A 17103-nucleotide genomic window follows, 5' to 3' on the forward strand; every position below is an offset into this window, starting at 1 on the left:
TTCATTTCTAACTAATTCAATTTTATATATCTCAATCAAAATTTCTTCTCCATTACACGACTTTAAATTTTTGACAAAAAAAAAATTGAGTCATTTATTCTGAACATGAAGACTATTTTTTTTCAAATTCGTATACTTTACGATTTCAGTTAGTAAGATCGTCTTGACTGTATACCACTTACCTAATGTTAGTAATATTTTTAAATTTATCTAAATCGTAGTAACTTGAAAGTAAACGTGCACGACTTCAGCAAAAAAAGTAAAGAATACGTACGAGATGTGACATGTGAGCAGTGTAATGAATGAACATGGAGGAGAGCACCTTCCACGAAGCTTAGGTAGGTCGTGTATGCGCGTGAAGACACTGTATTTAATCACAACACACTGAATTGAAGAAAGCAAGCAGTTGAGCATCTTTATTGAACTGTAGCATGGCAAAACACTGTGAGGAAGAAGAGTGTGTCGGTTTCAGGTACGATGTGTTCATTAGTTTCAGAGGCGAAGATACTAGAAGCAATTTTGTAGGGCATCTCCGTAGAGAGTTGGGTATGAAGGGAATGAAGAGTTTCAATGATGACAGGGATATGGCGATAGGGGAAAGTCTTTCACCTGCTCTGAAAAAGGCCATCGAAGAATCTAGGGTTTTCATCGTTGTGTTTTCTGAGAACTATGCATCTTCCACATGGTGTCTGGATGAACTTGTTAGGATCATGGAACTGAGGGAGAAGAAGCAGAAGCAAGTTGTTTTGCCAGTGTTCTACCATGTAGATCCATCAGATATAGTGCAAGAGAGAAATAGCTTCGGAAAACACATGAAGGCACGTGAAAATAAGTTTGGAAAAGAGTCGCAAATAATGCAGGATTGGAGATCTGCTTTGTCTGAAGCAGTTAACTTGCCATGGAAGCATATTATTACCACCGGGTATGTACAACAACAATTCCTTTCATCTATGTAATTACCATCCCAGAGTTTCAAAAAATAAATAAATAAAACCAAAAACTAATCTCATTATATAATCTTTCTATTTTAACTTGAAAAATCACTAGTAATCTTAAATTAACATATATGTAAATGTCAACTCTCCGAAATTACGTAGGTTGTATTCTTTTGAGAGAAATATTAGAGAGAGTAAGAGAAGAAGAGATCCTGAGGATTAGAAGGGAAAGTTGGTGTTGTTTTAGGAAAAGTTGGTCTTGTTTTTTTTAGTGACTCAAAGGTAATTCTAGAATGAATTAGAAAGTGAATTTTGCAAAAATTTATGACTGAATTGACTGATCTATATATTAAAAAAAATTAATAGAAAAAAAGTTAGATAACCCAAATGTCCCTATTATTATAGGTAATATAAAATTATATATAAATAATTTAAAATTATATATAAATAATTTAAAATTATATATAAATAATTTAAAATTATTTATAAATTTTATTGAATGATTGAAAATATAAAAAAATTATTAAAAATGAATTATACAATATATTTTGTATAAAAATAAATTAAATATATAAGGTGAAAAATAATTAATTTACATGGAATTTTTTTTCTTTTTAATAATAATTTTAGAAGTAATAATTTTTTATTATAACCATAATAAATTATTATTATCGTTAACATAGAATTAAATTAAGAAAATGAATTACAATCATGTGTAATGATTTTAACCGCAAAATCATATGTAACAAAAATTAAATAATGAAGGGTAATTTGGTAAATCCAACTATATCACCCTCTAATTTCACTATGGATGGTGAGATTGCATTTTCACTCAATCCCTCTAATCATGTCCCCTCATAACCTTGTATGACCTCCAAAAGAACACGCTACTCACCTCTTAATTATCTCTTATCATTCCTTATGAATAATACATCCACCCAAAAACCTTAGTGTAGTGTGTGTTCTTTGAGGGTGAATATGGAGGAGAGTGTGAAGATGAATTTGTATTGATTTGGGTAGATGAATTTGTGTGTGTTTTTTAGTGAATTTAGAGGGTAAAGTGAGTGAATTTGAAGATAAGTTTTATGAAAGTTAGTGAAAGATTTAATTGATGTGATAGATAAAATAAATTGTAAAAATAGATAAAATTAGAAAATTACCAAAATACCCTTGATGAAAAAAGAGAATGGTTTTGTAATTTGATGTTATAAAAATAATTATAAATAATTAATACGAATTAAAAAATATATTAAATTATATGAAATTTTAAAATAAAAAAATTTAAATTTTTATAAATATAAAAAAAATTATACAATTAAATTTAAAAAAAAAAGTTATACAATTAAATTTTAAACAAAAGTTGTACAAATAAAGTAAAAAAAAATTAAAAAGAAAACAACACACACGACACCGGTTACGTAACCGGTGTCAAACTCTTCTTTGTAAAGGCATCGATTACGTAATCGGTGCCATACACACACACATACAATGCACCGCATCGATTAGCTAATCGGTATGCATACCCTATCCACTAGGCGAGCTTCATCCCCACCACAGCCCACCACCTCCTTCATCTTCGTCCGCCACCACAACCCACCACTTCCATCATCTTCCTTCCCACCACACCCAAACACTTCCTTCATCTTCGTTCCCGATGCTTCGCTGCACTCACCAGTCACTAGTCACCAATGAATTCAGTTCACACACACTCACGGTATGGCAGTTTGAAGCAGAAAGTTACATGAAAAACGAGACAAGGAGGAACAATTTCGTAATCTTAAAACAATTATATGAGTATCACCATACTTTTGAGTGGATGGATTAAACCATCCATCCCCAAATCCGCTTTCTGATTTTAATTCAAATTGTAATAAAGGAACATGTTGGTCGACTAGAATCTACACTTCCAAATTTATTTGAACAGTGTGAACCCATCAAGCGAACACTACGTTAGTCTTTTCGATCTTTATTACCTTCAAATGTCAAATGTCGTGTTCACTCCTTTTAATGTTCCATCCTTACCTTGGTCTACCGTCACACTGTTTTATTAAAAAAATATTATACTCAAGTAGGAATTAGTAATTTTAGTGTGTTTGACTAAACAAATGTTATACTCAAGTTTAACTAATTATGTGGGAATTTACTTCTCACAAAAACAAGAAATGACTCGGGTAGTGTGCTTTTTGGATGTTAATATTATTTTTATGAGGCGTAGTATTTTTCATATATTATTGCTATATCCTAATTATAATAATGTATGTATATAAAATGTTAAATGGCTGACTATGAATTTAAATTTTAGATTCTTTGGGTGTGGTGTGTTAATTTTTAGTCATGAGATTATAATTATGAACATTTAAAAAAATAATAATAATTAAAGATTAAAAAACTATTAAACAAATCCAAAGTGAAAAAACAATCAATATTTTGTTTGAATTTGATATTATATTTAGATACTTCTCTTTATTTATCTTTATTTATCGAATTTTTTGTTTTCAACGAAATTTGACTAACTTTTTCATAGTAAATTTTGTGTATATTCATAACGTGTAATCATTATTATTCTGTGCTACTGATTATTTATTAATGCTTATTGTTTTCGAGTATACAATAATCACAATGCTTGTTATATAGTACAATATAATAAAAATGAAATCCTGATGTCAAACAAATAATTAATAATTTCTAGTCCTACAGGTGTGAAAACAATTTTATTAAAGAAATTGTTGGGGACATCCACAAGTATATAGGTCCTAAACCTTTATATACGGGTCAGAACCCTCTTGGACTTGAGTCCAACATAGAAGAGGTTATGTCACTTTTGGACATGAAGCCTGATGACAACACTGTAAGAATGTTGGGCATATATGGACTTGGTGGAATTGGAAAAACGGAACTTGCCAAAGCTTTGTATGACAACATTGTTCAACACTTTGATGCTGCAAGTTTTCTTGCTGGTGTTAGAGAAAAATCAAACACAATCAATGGCATGGAAGATCTACAGAAGACACTTTTATCTGAGATGTTAGAGGAGTCAGAAACTAAGTTGGGAAGTAGCAGTAAAGGAATATATCAAATAAAACAAAAGCTTCGCCGAAAGAAAGTTCTTTTGGTTCTTGACGACGTTGATGATAAAAAGGAGTTAGAAAAGCTGGCAGGATGGTGTGATTGGTTTGGTCCTGGTAGTAGGATCGTTATAACGACAAGGGAAAAGGATGTGCTAATTGCTCACCATGTTAAAAATATTTATGAAATGAAAGAACTCGATGAACAACATTCTTTGAAGCTCTTTTGTTGGAATGCATTCGGACAAGGATATCCTAAACCAGGTTTTCAAGATGTGTCCGTGAGAGCGGTAGATTACGCCAAAGGACTTCCACTGGCTTTAAAAGTGATAGGCTCTGATTTAGCTATTCATGGAGCAAGTTTAGAAGCTTGGGGAGATGCATTGGAAGAATATGAGAAAACTCCTCCAAATAAAAAGATTCAAGATGTGCTTAAAATAAGCTACGATAGATTGGATAATGATGCCAAACAAGTTTTCTTGGACATAGCTTGCTTCTTTAAAGGGGAGAGAAAGGAATACGTGAACAAGATACTTGAGGAATTTCGTTCAGCTCACAAAATGGAAGAGCTTGTTAATAAATCTCTCATAACTATCGAGAATGGCTTCCTGAAGATGCATGATCTAATACAAGATATGGGTAGAGAGATTGTTAGGCAGGAAGCACCAAATAATCCTGGTGAACGTAGCAGAGTATGGGATTTTGAAGATGTTCTTGAAATACTAAACGAAGATTCTGTAATCATCTTCTCTTTTATTCTATTTGTTTTTCAATTTATACATTATAGTTTTTATGTTAATGATAATATATGGAGTTGATGTTGCTTCTTTGTACTTGTGTTAAAGGGAAGTGACAAGATTCAAGGGATTATGCTTGATCCCCCTCAGGAAGAAAAGGTAAATTGGAGTGGTACTGAGTTTGAGAAGATGAAATGGCTCAGAATTCTTATCGTCCGAAACACATCCTTTTCATCTGAACTTCAACATTTACCAAATCATCTAAGACTGCTTCACTGGGAGAACTATCCTTCAAAGTCTTTCCCACCAAAATTTCATCCAAAGAAAATCGTTGTCTTCAATTTACCTAGAAGTCGTCTAACATTCCAAGAGCCATTCAAGGTACAATTCTACACCATGATTTACTATTTTTTTACGTTTCAATTTTTCATTGGACAAAAACTTCCATATTATTTATTCACATTAATAAGTTAATAACTGAAGAAGCTGCGAATGATCATTTTTATTAATATTGACTTTTCTTTTTGGCAGAAATTTCCATGCTTGACCAATATGGACTTTTCGTATAACCAATGTATAACTGAAATACCTGATGTGTCCGAACTTCAGAATCTAAGAGAAATGAGACTTGATCATTGTAGAAACCTAATTGCAGTCCATGAATCTGTTGGAGTTCTAAAAAGGCTTGCGCACTTAAATCTTTCAGAATGCAGAAAACTTCAAAATTTCATGTCCAGAATGTTTCTGCCATCTCTAGAGATCTTTAACCTTAACTTTTGTGAAAGCCTTGGTCACTTCCCAGAGATAACGAAAGAAATGACAAAGCCATTGAAGATTTATATGACAAATACGGGTATTCAAGAGCTTCCAGAATCCGTTAGTAAACTTACTGAGCTTGTTTCCTTAGACATATCGAATAACAGGAAACTTAAATATCTACCAAGCAGCTTATTCATGTTGCCAAAATTAGAAGAATTGATTGCTTCAGAAAACAATTTTGTATCTATTCCTTCATGCATCAAGGAATGTGGTGACAGGGCAAGTCTCGATTTGAATGGATGTAAGAAGCTTAATAAAGTTCCTGAACCCACCAGCTTGAGAATTCTTGATGTTCATGACTGTTTGCATCTTGAAGAAATTTCAGAGTTGTCGTCGACTGTTCAGAAAGTAAATGCAAGATCTTGTTTCAAGTTAACAGAAGAAACATCAGACATGCTATGGTGTCAGGTATCATGACTTCACTGCTTAATAAGTTACATCTTGTACCTTTATTCTAAGAAAATAATATTTTCACATTTTCTAACATAAATATGTATGGTCAGTTTTCAAATATTATTATTTTTTCATACTTTTTTTTCTTTGGTTTTAAAACATGCATTTTTAAATATTTACTAACATTTTTAATTTTAAACCTTTAAAAAGAGATCTATTTGTTAAATTTTTATACATAAAATACAACTTACATACTGTAATAACATACAACTTATATCTTTAGAATGTAAAATATTTGTTTATAATGGTTTAAAATTATAAATATTGAATATGAACTTCCAGCATCTTTGATATGTACCTTTACATTTTTCTTAAAATAACTTGTATTTATACTATGTTTAGTCATAGTTATAAATGGATAAGATTTATTAGAAGTGAGAATTGAAACTGTTACAATAATGTGATAGGTGAAGAAAGGGGTTGGTGGAATAGAAATGGTGATGCCATTTACAACTGAAATTCCAAAATGGTTTAACTTCGTGGGAGTGGAAAGTATTCCTCATTTCTGGGTTCGTGGGAAGTTCCCTAACATTGTTGTAGCCATGATCTTCCACTTCCAAAATCCAAGTGAAAGGGAATATGGTTTCCGTCAACTTGTTGATCTCCGTTTACTTATCAACGGTCGATATGTTCCTCGGAAAGGGTATCAGCACTTTAGAATTGAAGCAGAACACATGTTGGTGTGTGATTTACGAGTTTTGTGCAGTGAGGAGGAGTGGTTTGGCCTTGATGGACTTCTGGGGAATGAGTGGAATCTGGTTGAGGTTGCGTGTGATGCCACTTGGAGCTTGACGATAAGTGGTTGGGGTGCTTTTGTGTATGAAGAAGGAAGCAACATGGAAGATCTCCTATTCACTTGTCCCCTTGAGAACGAAAATGAGCTTCATGATCTGAAAGGAACAGCGATTGAAATATTATATGAAGGAATAAGAGATGGACTTTTTGAGGCACGGAATAGATTTCCTTCTCTGGATATTGTTGAAATCTTTACCGCAACCTTGGAGAAGGGTCCTAGGATGTTATGGACAGCTGAAGGGATGGAGCTAATACCGACAGCTGAAAATAGGACATACTTCACTGGAGTTCAAGCTGGACTCTTGGAAGCAAATCGGAGATTTCCTGATTTGGACGTGGGGGCAACACTGAGTACTGTAGCAAATAGGAAAGGGATTAAAGGAGATTTTAAAACACCCTTACAAGAAAAAATGAGGATTCCTCATTTGGATTGGACTACAGTGACACTTCCTCCCTCTCACGACCCTCTCATGCAAATATACATGATGATGATGAAGCAGCAGAGTTCTTCGGAATCCGAGCTCAAAACTAAAACCCTGTGGAAGTTGAAGGAGAGCCACCAAGTTCTGCGCAACGGACTTGCACTACGTGAAAATGCTGCTCAGAACGCACCCAGCTGTTCCAAAAATCGATATGATGAACTGATTCAGAAATTCCACATCCAATATGATGCGTTGGTTGGGAAGAGAGTAGACAGGGTTTATGGTGTGGCAAAGTACGAAAATGATAGTGTTGTTTTGAAAGAAAGAGTGAAAGAAATAGAGAGGGTATTCAATGGTGTGGTTGAGAGGCTCCAGAATTCAGAGGAGTTTGAAGATGTAATGACTGCAATGTTCTTGAATGGACTCAGGGATGGAGTCCTTGAAGCACGGGCCATTTTACTTGCTCTCTGCACCCACACACAAGCTCATGAAAGTGTCACTGATGAGGCTACTAATAATCAAAACATTTCCTAGAACATTTGTTTTATAGCAGGTGTAGAATGATGTCTGTTAAATTGTATTCTGTGTGTGTAAACTATTTTTCGGACATGTTATTTGTTTCTGTTAAAGTGATGTTCTTGATCTGCGGATTTCAAGAGAAGGCAGGAAGGTGGATAATGATACATCTCTTTGGGTATATATATGAAGTTTTTGTGTTGCATTTTGTTTTATGCAGTAGTATGTATGATTTATGCAAGGACTTCAGCTTTGCAGAATTAGTTTCACCTGGTTGCGTTCAAATACATAGTTTGCTTAAATAATCATCTTTTAATTGTTTAGTGGTATAAGGTTAGTACTTTTCCTATTGTGTATTCTTTCCTTAAATAGTTCAAATATTTTGAAAATCTTGTATACATAGTTTGCTTATAATCATCTTCTAATTGTTTAGTGGTATAAGGTTGGTATTTTTCATGTGAAAAATGATTTCTTAAAATTACATTTTGTATGACTTTCTCTTATTACAATCTACAATTTCAGCGTAGTTTTATTTTTTTTATTTATTATATTAAAAAATTACTTAAATATTAATACATCAGATTATAAGATAAAATTATTAAAATTTAATTATCAAAATATTATTATATTATTATATTGTATTTTTAATGAGTATGGTACCGACCAATACCAATAGGAGAAAAAGAATGAAAAATTAATACAACTTATAATTCTTAACAATTTATAATTATCTGATATTAAGATTTGATTTAAATGTAATTAGATTTTTATTTATTATTAACTTTTAGCTAATTAATAATTAGTGTCAAACACGTGTGAACTCAAATATAAACGAATCCTAAACTGTCCTATTTTGCGTGGAAACCATATGAACACAAAAGGTGGCTGTGAGGCAATAATGTTAAATATTTTTATCCAATAAACACTCACTATATATAACACATTGATAATTTTATTTAAAAACAAAAAATACATAATTAATTATTAAAGGATTGTTATCTTGATTTAATGGGTTTGAACGGTTTTCTAAACAAACAAATAGCTGGAAAGGGAGAGAAAAATCTGTCAAGAAAATGGGCTTAACTTGCACAATCAAAATCAATGGAGACCGTTGAAATTAAGATACCCACTTGACACCTTATTAAAACATTTTTGCTTTGACACAGCATGTAAAACTTTTATTAAAATTCAAAATATTTTTGATCTACAAAGCAGGTAAAATATGTATGTTTGTTAAACATAAATATATATTAAAAGTATTACTTAGATATTTATTGTAAATTTTCACAATTTTTTTCATATGTAATATTGTTGGACTAAAGATAAAGATGAATTTAGTGTGTAAATATCATTTTATAGATTGATTTTATAAGTTGAATTAGATTGAAAATTAACTTTTTAAGATGATACTGAAATTATTAGAACTTATCATCTTACGATTTGTTATTTGTTTGATTTGTCGTGTCATTTCTCTGGTATCATCACTAATATATAATTTTAATTAATTTTAAAATTCATTTTTAATATGTTATAAATAAACATAAACTTCACTAAGTTAATTTTTTAAAATTGAGTTAGAATTGAAATTTATATTTTAATTGACTTTACTCTTGTTCTCCAATATAATTATTTTTCTTTGATTATTTGTAAAATATTTATGTATGACCAACAAGTATAAGATTAAAAAGGGGATTTGAAGTGAAATTTTCTTAAACCATGAGAGTGCATGTATAATCTGGTGAAAAAGTCTCATGGGTAGGCAAATACGCATGATATTGGTATAATTTACCAAATTTAGCACTGAATTAGGAGAAAAAAGTTGAATATTTGCAGTAATTTTCGCAGTTATTATAGCAAAAACTGTGATTCCTAAGACCTAAAAGTATTTCAAAATTTTGGTCCATTAAGATAAGGATCAACTATAACTTGCAACTTGACACATTATGGTTTCCTACTTAACTACCTAATTTAGGAACCAAATATGGTTTTGATTGATTAGAAAGATCATATCTGCCCACTCACATTGATGTATTAATCATTTTGTTTTATTTTTTGGGTTAAGTATGTTTTTAATCCATGAACTTTGGTTAAAAATTAAAATTCTTCCCTGGTCGAAACTTTGATAAATTTTGGTTCTTAAACTTAAAAAATGAATAAATATAATTCTTTTTAATCCAATTACGTTGACTTTTTTCAACATGTGGAATATGTTTCATGTTAATATTGGAGTTGTTTACGCCGTTTAACACATTCATGACTTAATATTTACTGAGAAATGCGTTCGAAACCTAAAAAAAAGTTAACAAAATTAGGTTAAAAAGATTATATTCATTCATTCTTAAAGTTTAGAGACCAAAATTTATCAAAATTTCGACCAAAAATGAATTCCAGTTTTTGGTCAAAATTCAAAGACTAAAAACATACTTAACCCTTATTTTTTAAAAGTTGAATCAAAATCTAAACTAAATATTAATCTTTTTTTATTATATTTGAGTCTAAAGAAAGTACTACTATCAAATGTCTTAATTTGACTATATTTTAATTTAAAAAGAAATATTTTTTATCTTGCTGTAGTATCATATTAAAAAAATATGAACAAAAATTGTTAGAGATTCCAACTTCAGAATTATAATAATTTATTTTTGTATAAAAATTCAAAAATCGATATTGTAAAGTTTTTATATCGAAAGATCATTTCAAAATATATAAATTGTACAAATTTTATCTTACAAACTAATTTTGTGAAATTAAAAAAAATTTAAAATTTATTTCTTAATATAATATCAAAATTCTAATTTAAAGTCTTATTTTTTGAAATTAAGTGAAATTTAAAGTACCTTCTAATAGAAACCAAAACTTAATGATCTAAAATTTACTTTTTATACATTTCAAAGTGTATTAAAACTATAAACTAAAAATAATAAATAATAAAAAATTATATTAATGACCAGCATTAAAAATATTTGATTGAGGTGACTTTTAATGGCATTTTTTTTACATTATTATCATTATATCAATATTTTTTTAATAAAAAATTAGATACAATATATTTAAAAATAAATAAATTTTAGTTTGGATTCCTCTTTGTTCTAAGAACACGAGACGAGACCGCGTAATAATCTGACCGCTTCTATTTTCAATTGTTGTGAAATCATCAAATTAGATATTGAAATTTCCTTATTCAAATAAATAAGGAAAAAAAGAAACACGAGAAATGGAAATTTGAATTTTCAATTCATTATTTAAAAGTTTCTTTTTAAAAAATATTTTACAATATAAACTATTGACGTGGTCACGTGATAGATAATATTACAAAGTTAAGAAATTTCTTTGAAGAATTGACCACGAGTCAGTCTCGTGCATTATATATAATCAAATAATGAAATTAATTCATAATTTAGTTCTTATATAAAATTAAAAATTTTATAAAAATCCTCCTTCGGACACAAGTAAGCTTCACTGTTGTCATAAGCGCGTGAAAATAATATTATTAACCCATCATCGTACTTTTGCCTACTAAAAATTGGGCTTTAAGTGGGCTGGTGGCCCATGCCCAGTAGTGTTTTATTTAGATTAGTCTAAAAATTTAATTCTTTTGTTTATTTTGATACGAAAATTGTGCCGTACTTTTCTTTAATCATTTTTATTTTTATTTGTGTACGGAGATTTTAACCCAGTAATCCACATATTTAAATAAGATAACTTATATTTTGTTTTAATTTGTATTATCAAAAATAGAATTAGGTTATCTTAGTCCGTTTTTATTTGTTTTACTTATTAATATATCGTTCACGTCAAGTATTTTATATCTTGAAACATCATAGGACTAGTTAATTGTTTGTTTGAGAAGCATCCACAATTGTGAAATCTTTGATTCCAAATGTTTTAGAACACAAAATCTATCTACTACTAATCTTCTTTGTCACTTTCAGATGCTTCTTCTTTTTTTTTCTCCATTGGGGTAGGTTGTACTTTCAAGGACAAAAACACACAAAGTGGTACCTTTCTTTCAATTGTTTGCAACTTGCAAATCAATTTGATCTCTCTGATAACTTTGGATATATCAGTCACCATAGAACCTATGAGAATATATGATTTTTTTTTTTGAGTCACAAACCGTGAGTTAATTTATATATAAAGATGTGACATAAATTAGGGTATGTTTAATTAATTTGTTATTAAAATTTGTTGGTTGATTGAATTATGGGGGGTTTTGAGTTAATATAAAATATTATATTATTGATAAAAAAAAGTATATACCTAAATCAGAGGCTTAAAAGAAAACAAAAAAACAAAAAAGAATAACTATAGTCTTCGATTCTCTGGGAGTGATCTCATGTATTGTCACGTATGTATTATTGATGACAAAAAAAAGGAGAAAATGTGTTTTGAAAAGGAAGAAGTAACAAGATTTTGGAAGATATTTAGAAAATAGAAGTGGAAATTGACGTTGGTGGATGATAATTCCAAGCACCAATAATCTAATTGTTAAAGTTAGCTTTCGAAAATTCTGTAGAGACAAATAATGACTTTGAAATCTGGTTTGACCTTTTCCGTTGTTTAATTGCAAGTACCTGTTATGCATATATCATAGTCAAAGTTGTGCCCACTCTCATAGACTTTACTCTCTTGCTGCCCTTCAAGCTAACATTCATTGACCTTCGCTCAAATTGCACACCATTAACTTAATGCTACAAAATCATACAAAAATAATTATGATATCATTTTTAATTAAAAACCTTATGATAAAAAAAATGTTAAAGAACCCGATTTTTCAAAGCTTAAACAAATTGATGACGCATGGTTGGATTTAGGAGAGATGATGGTTGGGGTGGTTTAGATATAAAAATCATCTTATAATATATAAATGAATACGTATCTTATTTTAGTTTTGTAAGACTGATTTAATTTTAAAATTAATTTCATGATTTTCTAATTATACAAAACCTATTACAGTAAAATTTGTTATTTATTTGATTTATTGTATCATTCATTAGCGAATAGTTATTGGATCTTATTGTGAAAATATTCAACATTTTTCTTTCAAAAATAACTTAATAGGTCTTTGTTGTAGAATGTGTATATATACATCCACCACTACCTTATAAAATGTTTTGTTTCTGTGTATAAGTTTTACATCAAATATTTTATATACCAAAATAGAAGAGAATCTTTTCTATGATCAGACTCGATTTTATTCTGCATCAACAGGCTCCATAAGATCTAGTAAAAGAAGTGATGTGATATAGTCTGAATTCTATATAGTATGACAACGCATTCATTTTCTATGCATTGATTTGATTTCTGATACTATTGGAATTAACAAAGTAGATCTAAAGAACAATGCAAGTTAGGTTATATTAGTAACAAGTAAATTCGATGTGGGACTAAATCAAGCACCATAATATTAATATTAAAAAATAGTGTAATTTTTTTTTTCTGAGGGAATAATGCAGTATTCGTGAAAGAAATGTTATTTTACAGTTATAGTGAAAAAACTCTAATAATTTTATAAAGAGATTAGATATTAAAAATATCTTTAGTTTGAAAATATTATTTTATTTCCAAAATTAGAATGTGTGCTGTGTTAAAAAACTTGTAAGCTTCAATTTTATTTTGATGACATCCACACACTGTCTAATGGAAATATTTGACTTGACTGCAGAAGCTAATATTCAATTTACACACCGAGGTGACAGAAATTAATATAAGTACACGAAAAGGAGGAACATAGGCAAAAGATTAAGAAGGAAGAAGGTTCCCAAGTTTGAAGTGTTACAGAGATCAACAATGGATGTGGCCAAGTTACATAACTCCGATGAAGATGAGAAGAAAGAAGATGAAGTTGTGCTTCCAGGGTTCAGATTCCATCCGACAGACGAAGAGCTTGTGGGGTTTTATCTGAGGCGAAAGGTGGAGAAGAAGCCTCTCAGAATTGAACTCATCAAACAGATTGACATCTACAAATATGATCCATGGGATCTTCCAAGTAAGTTCACCCTCCTCTTCATTTATCCAATATCATACATGGTATTCATTACTGAAGTGAACAACTGTTTTTTGCATCTGATGCAGCAGATGAATTTCATGAGTTTGGTTACAGTTCTGCATAATTACAGTGCTTGCAAGGTGTTTGATAATATGATTTTATGATTTGATATGGTTATTGTGTTTGACTAATTGTTGGTGGTTTCTAATCTGAAGTTGTGTTTTTGTGTGGTGGTGGTGATTGGTGTATGAAGAAGCAAGTTCTGTGGGGGAGAAGGAGTGGTACTTCTTCTGCATAAGAGGGAGAAAGTACAGAAACAGTATAAGGCCTAACAGAGTAACAGGTTCTGGGTTTTGGAAAGCCACAGGGATTGATAAACCAATATACTGTGTTAAAGAACCTCATGAATGCATTGGGTTGAAGAAATCATTGGTGTATTACCGTGGAAGTGCTGGAAAAGGCACCAAAACTGATTGGATGATGCATGAGTTTCGTCTTCCACCCAATGGAAAATCCACCACTAACACACAACCTAATGACATTCAAGAAGCTGTAAGTCAATTATGCTATGTCACTCTTACAAATATTTTACTGTCTTCATCACACCATAATCACAATTTGTTCATTGTTTTAGAAACATTCAATTCTCACTTTTTTTTTTTGCATTGCATGTATTTAGATATCTTGGTAATAGTGGGAAAAAAAAGGATGAAATTTAATTAGTGTAGTTTATTTTAATTATATTATATTTTAATACAAATTAAAAAAATAGGCAAATATACTATTTTAGGAATATTAGTTTTATTAAAATAATCTGATACTTTCCATAAATGCATTATTTTTTGACTATGACAGATAGAATAGTGCTAATCTGAGAACAAATTAGAAAGAAAATATATAATATTTTATTGAAATGTGAGCACATTAGTCAAACTAAAACTTTTTGAGAAAATCGATATTACCGTCCCATTTTACACCGTGATATCGCTAAGGTTTTCATAATAGATTAAGAAATACTTTAAATTATATGAAAAATATTGTATACCTTTTTTCTGAGATCATTGTTTATCTCTTTAATTATTCACTCCTGTATTCCTAACATATGAAGATAGTTCAAAAGAATTATTTAATAAAGCATTAATCATGTAAAACTAGAATTAATTTGAAATAAAGTGGAATAAAGGAAGGAAAGTGGTGTAAAAGTCAATATAATATGTTCTGATCTTAGAAGAATGCGTCTCATGTTTCTTGTTTATGTGGTAATGAAAAGAAGTTTGATAAAATGTTAAATTAATAAACCATCTAGAACCGTAGGAAAAAGACAATTGTGAGATAACATAGTCAAACCACCACAAGTTTCTGAGATTCGGATTCGAAACATGTTCATATTCAAGAAGATCACAAACAAACAATTGTATCTCTATTCTTTTTCTAAAGTCTCAAGCACCTTTCTTGGACCCAAAAGGAAGAACTAATTACTTATAGATTAAGACACATGGACTATTTTTTTTTTCTTTATTAATTTTTATTTTTTAAAAATTAGACTTTTTACACTCATCTATTTATAAATTTTTATCATATTTTTAATTAATGTGAAATCATCAATTTTATATCAAATTATATATATTTTGAACATGTTATTGAGGGATTTAATGTGTGGTTGTGTTTGGTTTGGCAGGAAGTGTGGACGCTATGTCGAATATTCAAACGAGTCCCATCTTACAAGCGGTACACACCAAATTTGAAAGACTTAAACACAGCACCAATCACGAAGTCTTCAAGTTCCAAAACATGCAGTTTAGAATCTGACACCAGCAAGCCATGCTTGACTTTCACAAACTCACCATCATCACTGCTCCTTCAGCAAAACCAAATGATGATGAAACCAGTTTTTGGACATGTTGAACAACAGCCTCCCACAACCTTTTCTTACTCCAGTTTTTGGAACCATCATCAGAATCTGGAATTGCCTCATGACAATTGGGATGATCTCACTTCTGTGGTTCAGTTTGCTGTTGATCCATCCAGCCTTTCTCATCACTGTAAAGAGTTTAATACATTTTGATACCATTTTCATTTCCATGCTTAAACCACTTATAACATAGTGACATATATACATATTTCTTATATATATACCTCTCACTCTATTCTTTTTTTTCGTGACAACTTAGTTTGACACAATATATATTAGCTTTTTCTTTGGTTATCTATTGCTACCTTTATTTTATTTTTATCTATACCTTTATTCGGGGACCATTTTATTTGTTTGTCCTGTTATCTTTTAAATATTCCATCCAAAAATAAATAAAAGTTTCATTCAACCTGATAGAAAGGAACAGATATTTTTTACTTTTTCCCGAATTAAAAATTTAATTTATCTGGAATTAATTGAAAAGAAGAGTTTAATTTTATTTCTTTAAATTTGAAACATATTCAGTTTTTATTTTTAAAATCAAAAATTTCATTTTCACATCTCAAATTTTTAAAGAAAAAATACGGTTTTTAAAAGAAAAAAAAAATACTAAAAGGTTTTCTTCAAAACTGCTTTAGTCTATAAATATAACCGTCTTAATTACTTTATAGTCTCAAATTATTCTTTAGTCTCGTACTTGCTCGGAAAGTTTAAATTTGATTCTTATTATATTTTAGTTTCAATTGAGTTTTAATATTTAAAAAATTGACTCAGTTAAATGTTTTTTTAGTTTATTAAAATGACATCAATATCGCTATTAATGAAAATATGTTGAATTAGATAGGACAGTGTCTATCAATAACCCAACCCTTAATAAAAAAAGTCACTAATTATTCATCAAATATTCATTTAAAAAATATTCACGGAAGTCTTATAAATTTTTAAAATAAAATATATATAAATTTTAGTTTTAATTTTTTGCAGGTAGTGATATTTACGAATACAGATAATATAATACTCGTATTAGATCCGTATGTATTAAAATACTCGCTACTTGCTAGAATCAACAATCCGTCACAATTTTATCCTCGAATACTTGCAGACACAAATATGATTGTTAGTTAATTCATAGTTTAAAAAAAATTGACAATTTTTATTTTGTTGTTTCTCATGTAGTAAATCTTGTGACGTGAGAGATCTTCGACCTAACTCTTTTCATGAACACTATTATTTTTCTCCAACCAAATTTATTATTCATATAAGCATTATTTTCATTTTATATTTTAATATTTTTAAGTCAGACAATTATTTATTCTATATTTTATTTATTTTTAGTTTAATATTATTTTTTTATTTATCATATAAATATTATTATATTTATTAAATAAATTTTAGTTTCATTTTAAAAAAATTAAATATTTAAAACTAGTATATTATTAATTCATATTTTTTATAAGATT

The 17103-nt window shown here is 29.6% G+C and overlaps 2 protein-coding genes across 2 annotated transcripts; both read left to right on the forward strand.

Annotated features, from left to right (window-relative positions):
* The first annotated feature begins 387 nt into the window (after positions 1 to 387).
* On the forward strand, positions 388 to 7947 carry LOC114194589 (TMV resistance protein N-like). Its single transcript, XM_028084920.2, has 5 exons — positions 388 to 922; positions 3633 to 4737; positions 4846 to 5118; positions 5269 to 5964; positions 6417 to 7947. Exons 1-5 carry the CDS (start codon positions 432 to 434, stop codon positions 7758 to 7760), a joined length of 3909 nt encoding a protein of 1302 aa, XP_027940721.1. The 5' UTR covers positions 388 to 431; the 3' UTR covers positions 7761 to 7947.
* Positions 7948 to 13386: 5439 nt separating this feature from the next.
* NAC042 (NAC domain containing protein 42) lies at positions 13387 to 15941 on the forward strand. The gene is made up of 3 exons (XM_028083790.2): positions 13387 to 13731; positions 13985 to 14283; positions 15410 to 15941. The coding sequence occupies exons 1-3, from the start codon at positions 13533 to 13535 to the stop codon at positions 15794 to 15796; spliced, it is 885 nt and encodes a 294-aa protein (XP_027939591.2). The 5' UTR covers positions 13387 to 13532; the 3' UTR covers positions 15797 to 15941.
* The last annotated feature ends 1162 nt before the right edge of the window (positions 15942 to 17103 follow it).

This window comes from Vigna unguiculata, chromosome 8, assembly GCF_037176805.1.
Source record: "Vigna unguiculata cultivar grain cowpea cultivar isolate G323 ecotype 2 chromosome 8, ASM3717680v1, whole genome shotgun sequence".
Classification (NCBI taxonomy): domain Eukaryota; kingdom Viridiplantae; phylum Streptophyta; class Magnoliopsida; order Fabales; family Fabaceae; genus Vigna; species Vigna unguiculata.

What these genes read in the sequence shown, in the direction of transcription:
- LOC114194589 (XM_028084920.2), top strand. Translation starts at nt 432, where the DNA reads ATGGCAAAACACTGTGAGGAAGAAGAGTGTGTCGGTTTCAGGTACGAT. An exon ending in AAATACTAAACGAAGATTCT is followed by an intron (nt 4,738 to 4,845) that starts GTAATCATCTTC and finishes CTTGTGTTAAAG; the next exon opens with GGAAGTGACAAGATTCAAGG. An exon ending in CAGACATGCTATGGTGTCAG is followed by an intron (nt 5,965 to 6,416) that starts GTATCATGACTT and finishes ATAATGTGATAG; the next exon opens with GTGAAGAAAGGGGTTGGTGG.
- NAC042 (XM_028083790.2), top strand. Translation starts at nt 13,533, where the DNA reads ATGGATGTGGCCAAGTTACATAACTCCGATGAAGATGAGAAGAAAGAA. An exon ending in TGATCCATGGGATCTTCCAA is followed by an intron (nt 13,732 to 13,984) that starts GTAAGTTCACCC and finishes TGGTGTATGAAG; the next exon opens with AAGCAAGTTCTGTGGGGGAG. An exon ending in CTAATGACATTCAAGAAGCT is followed by an intron (nt 14,284 to 15,409) that starts GTAAGTCAATTA and finishes TTGGTTTGGCAG; the next exon opens with GAAGTGTGGACGCTATGTCG.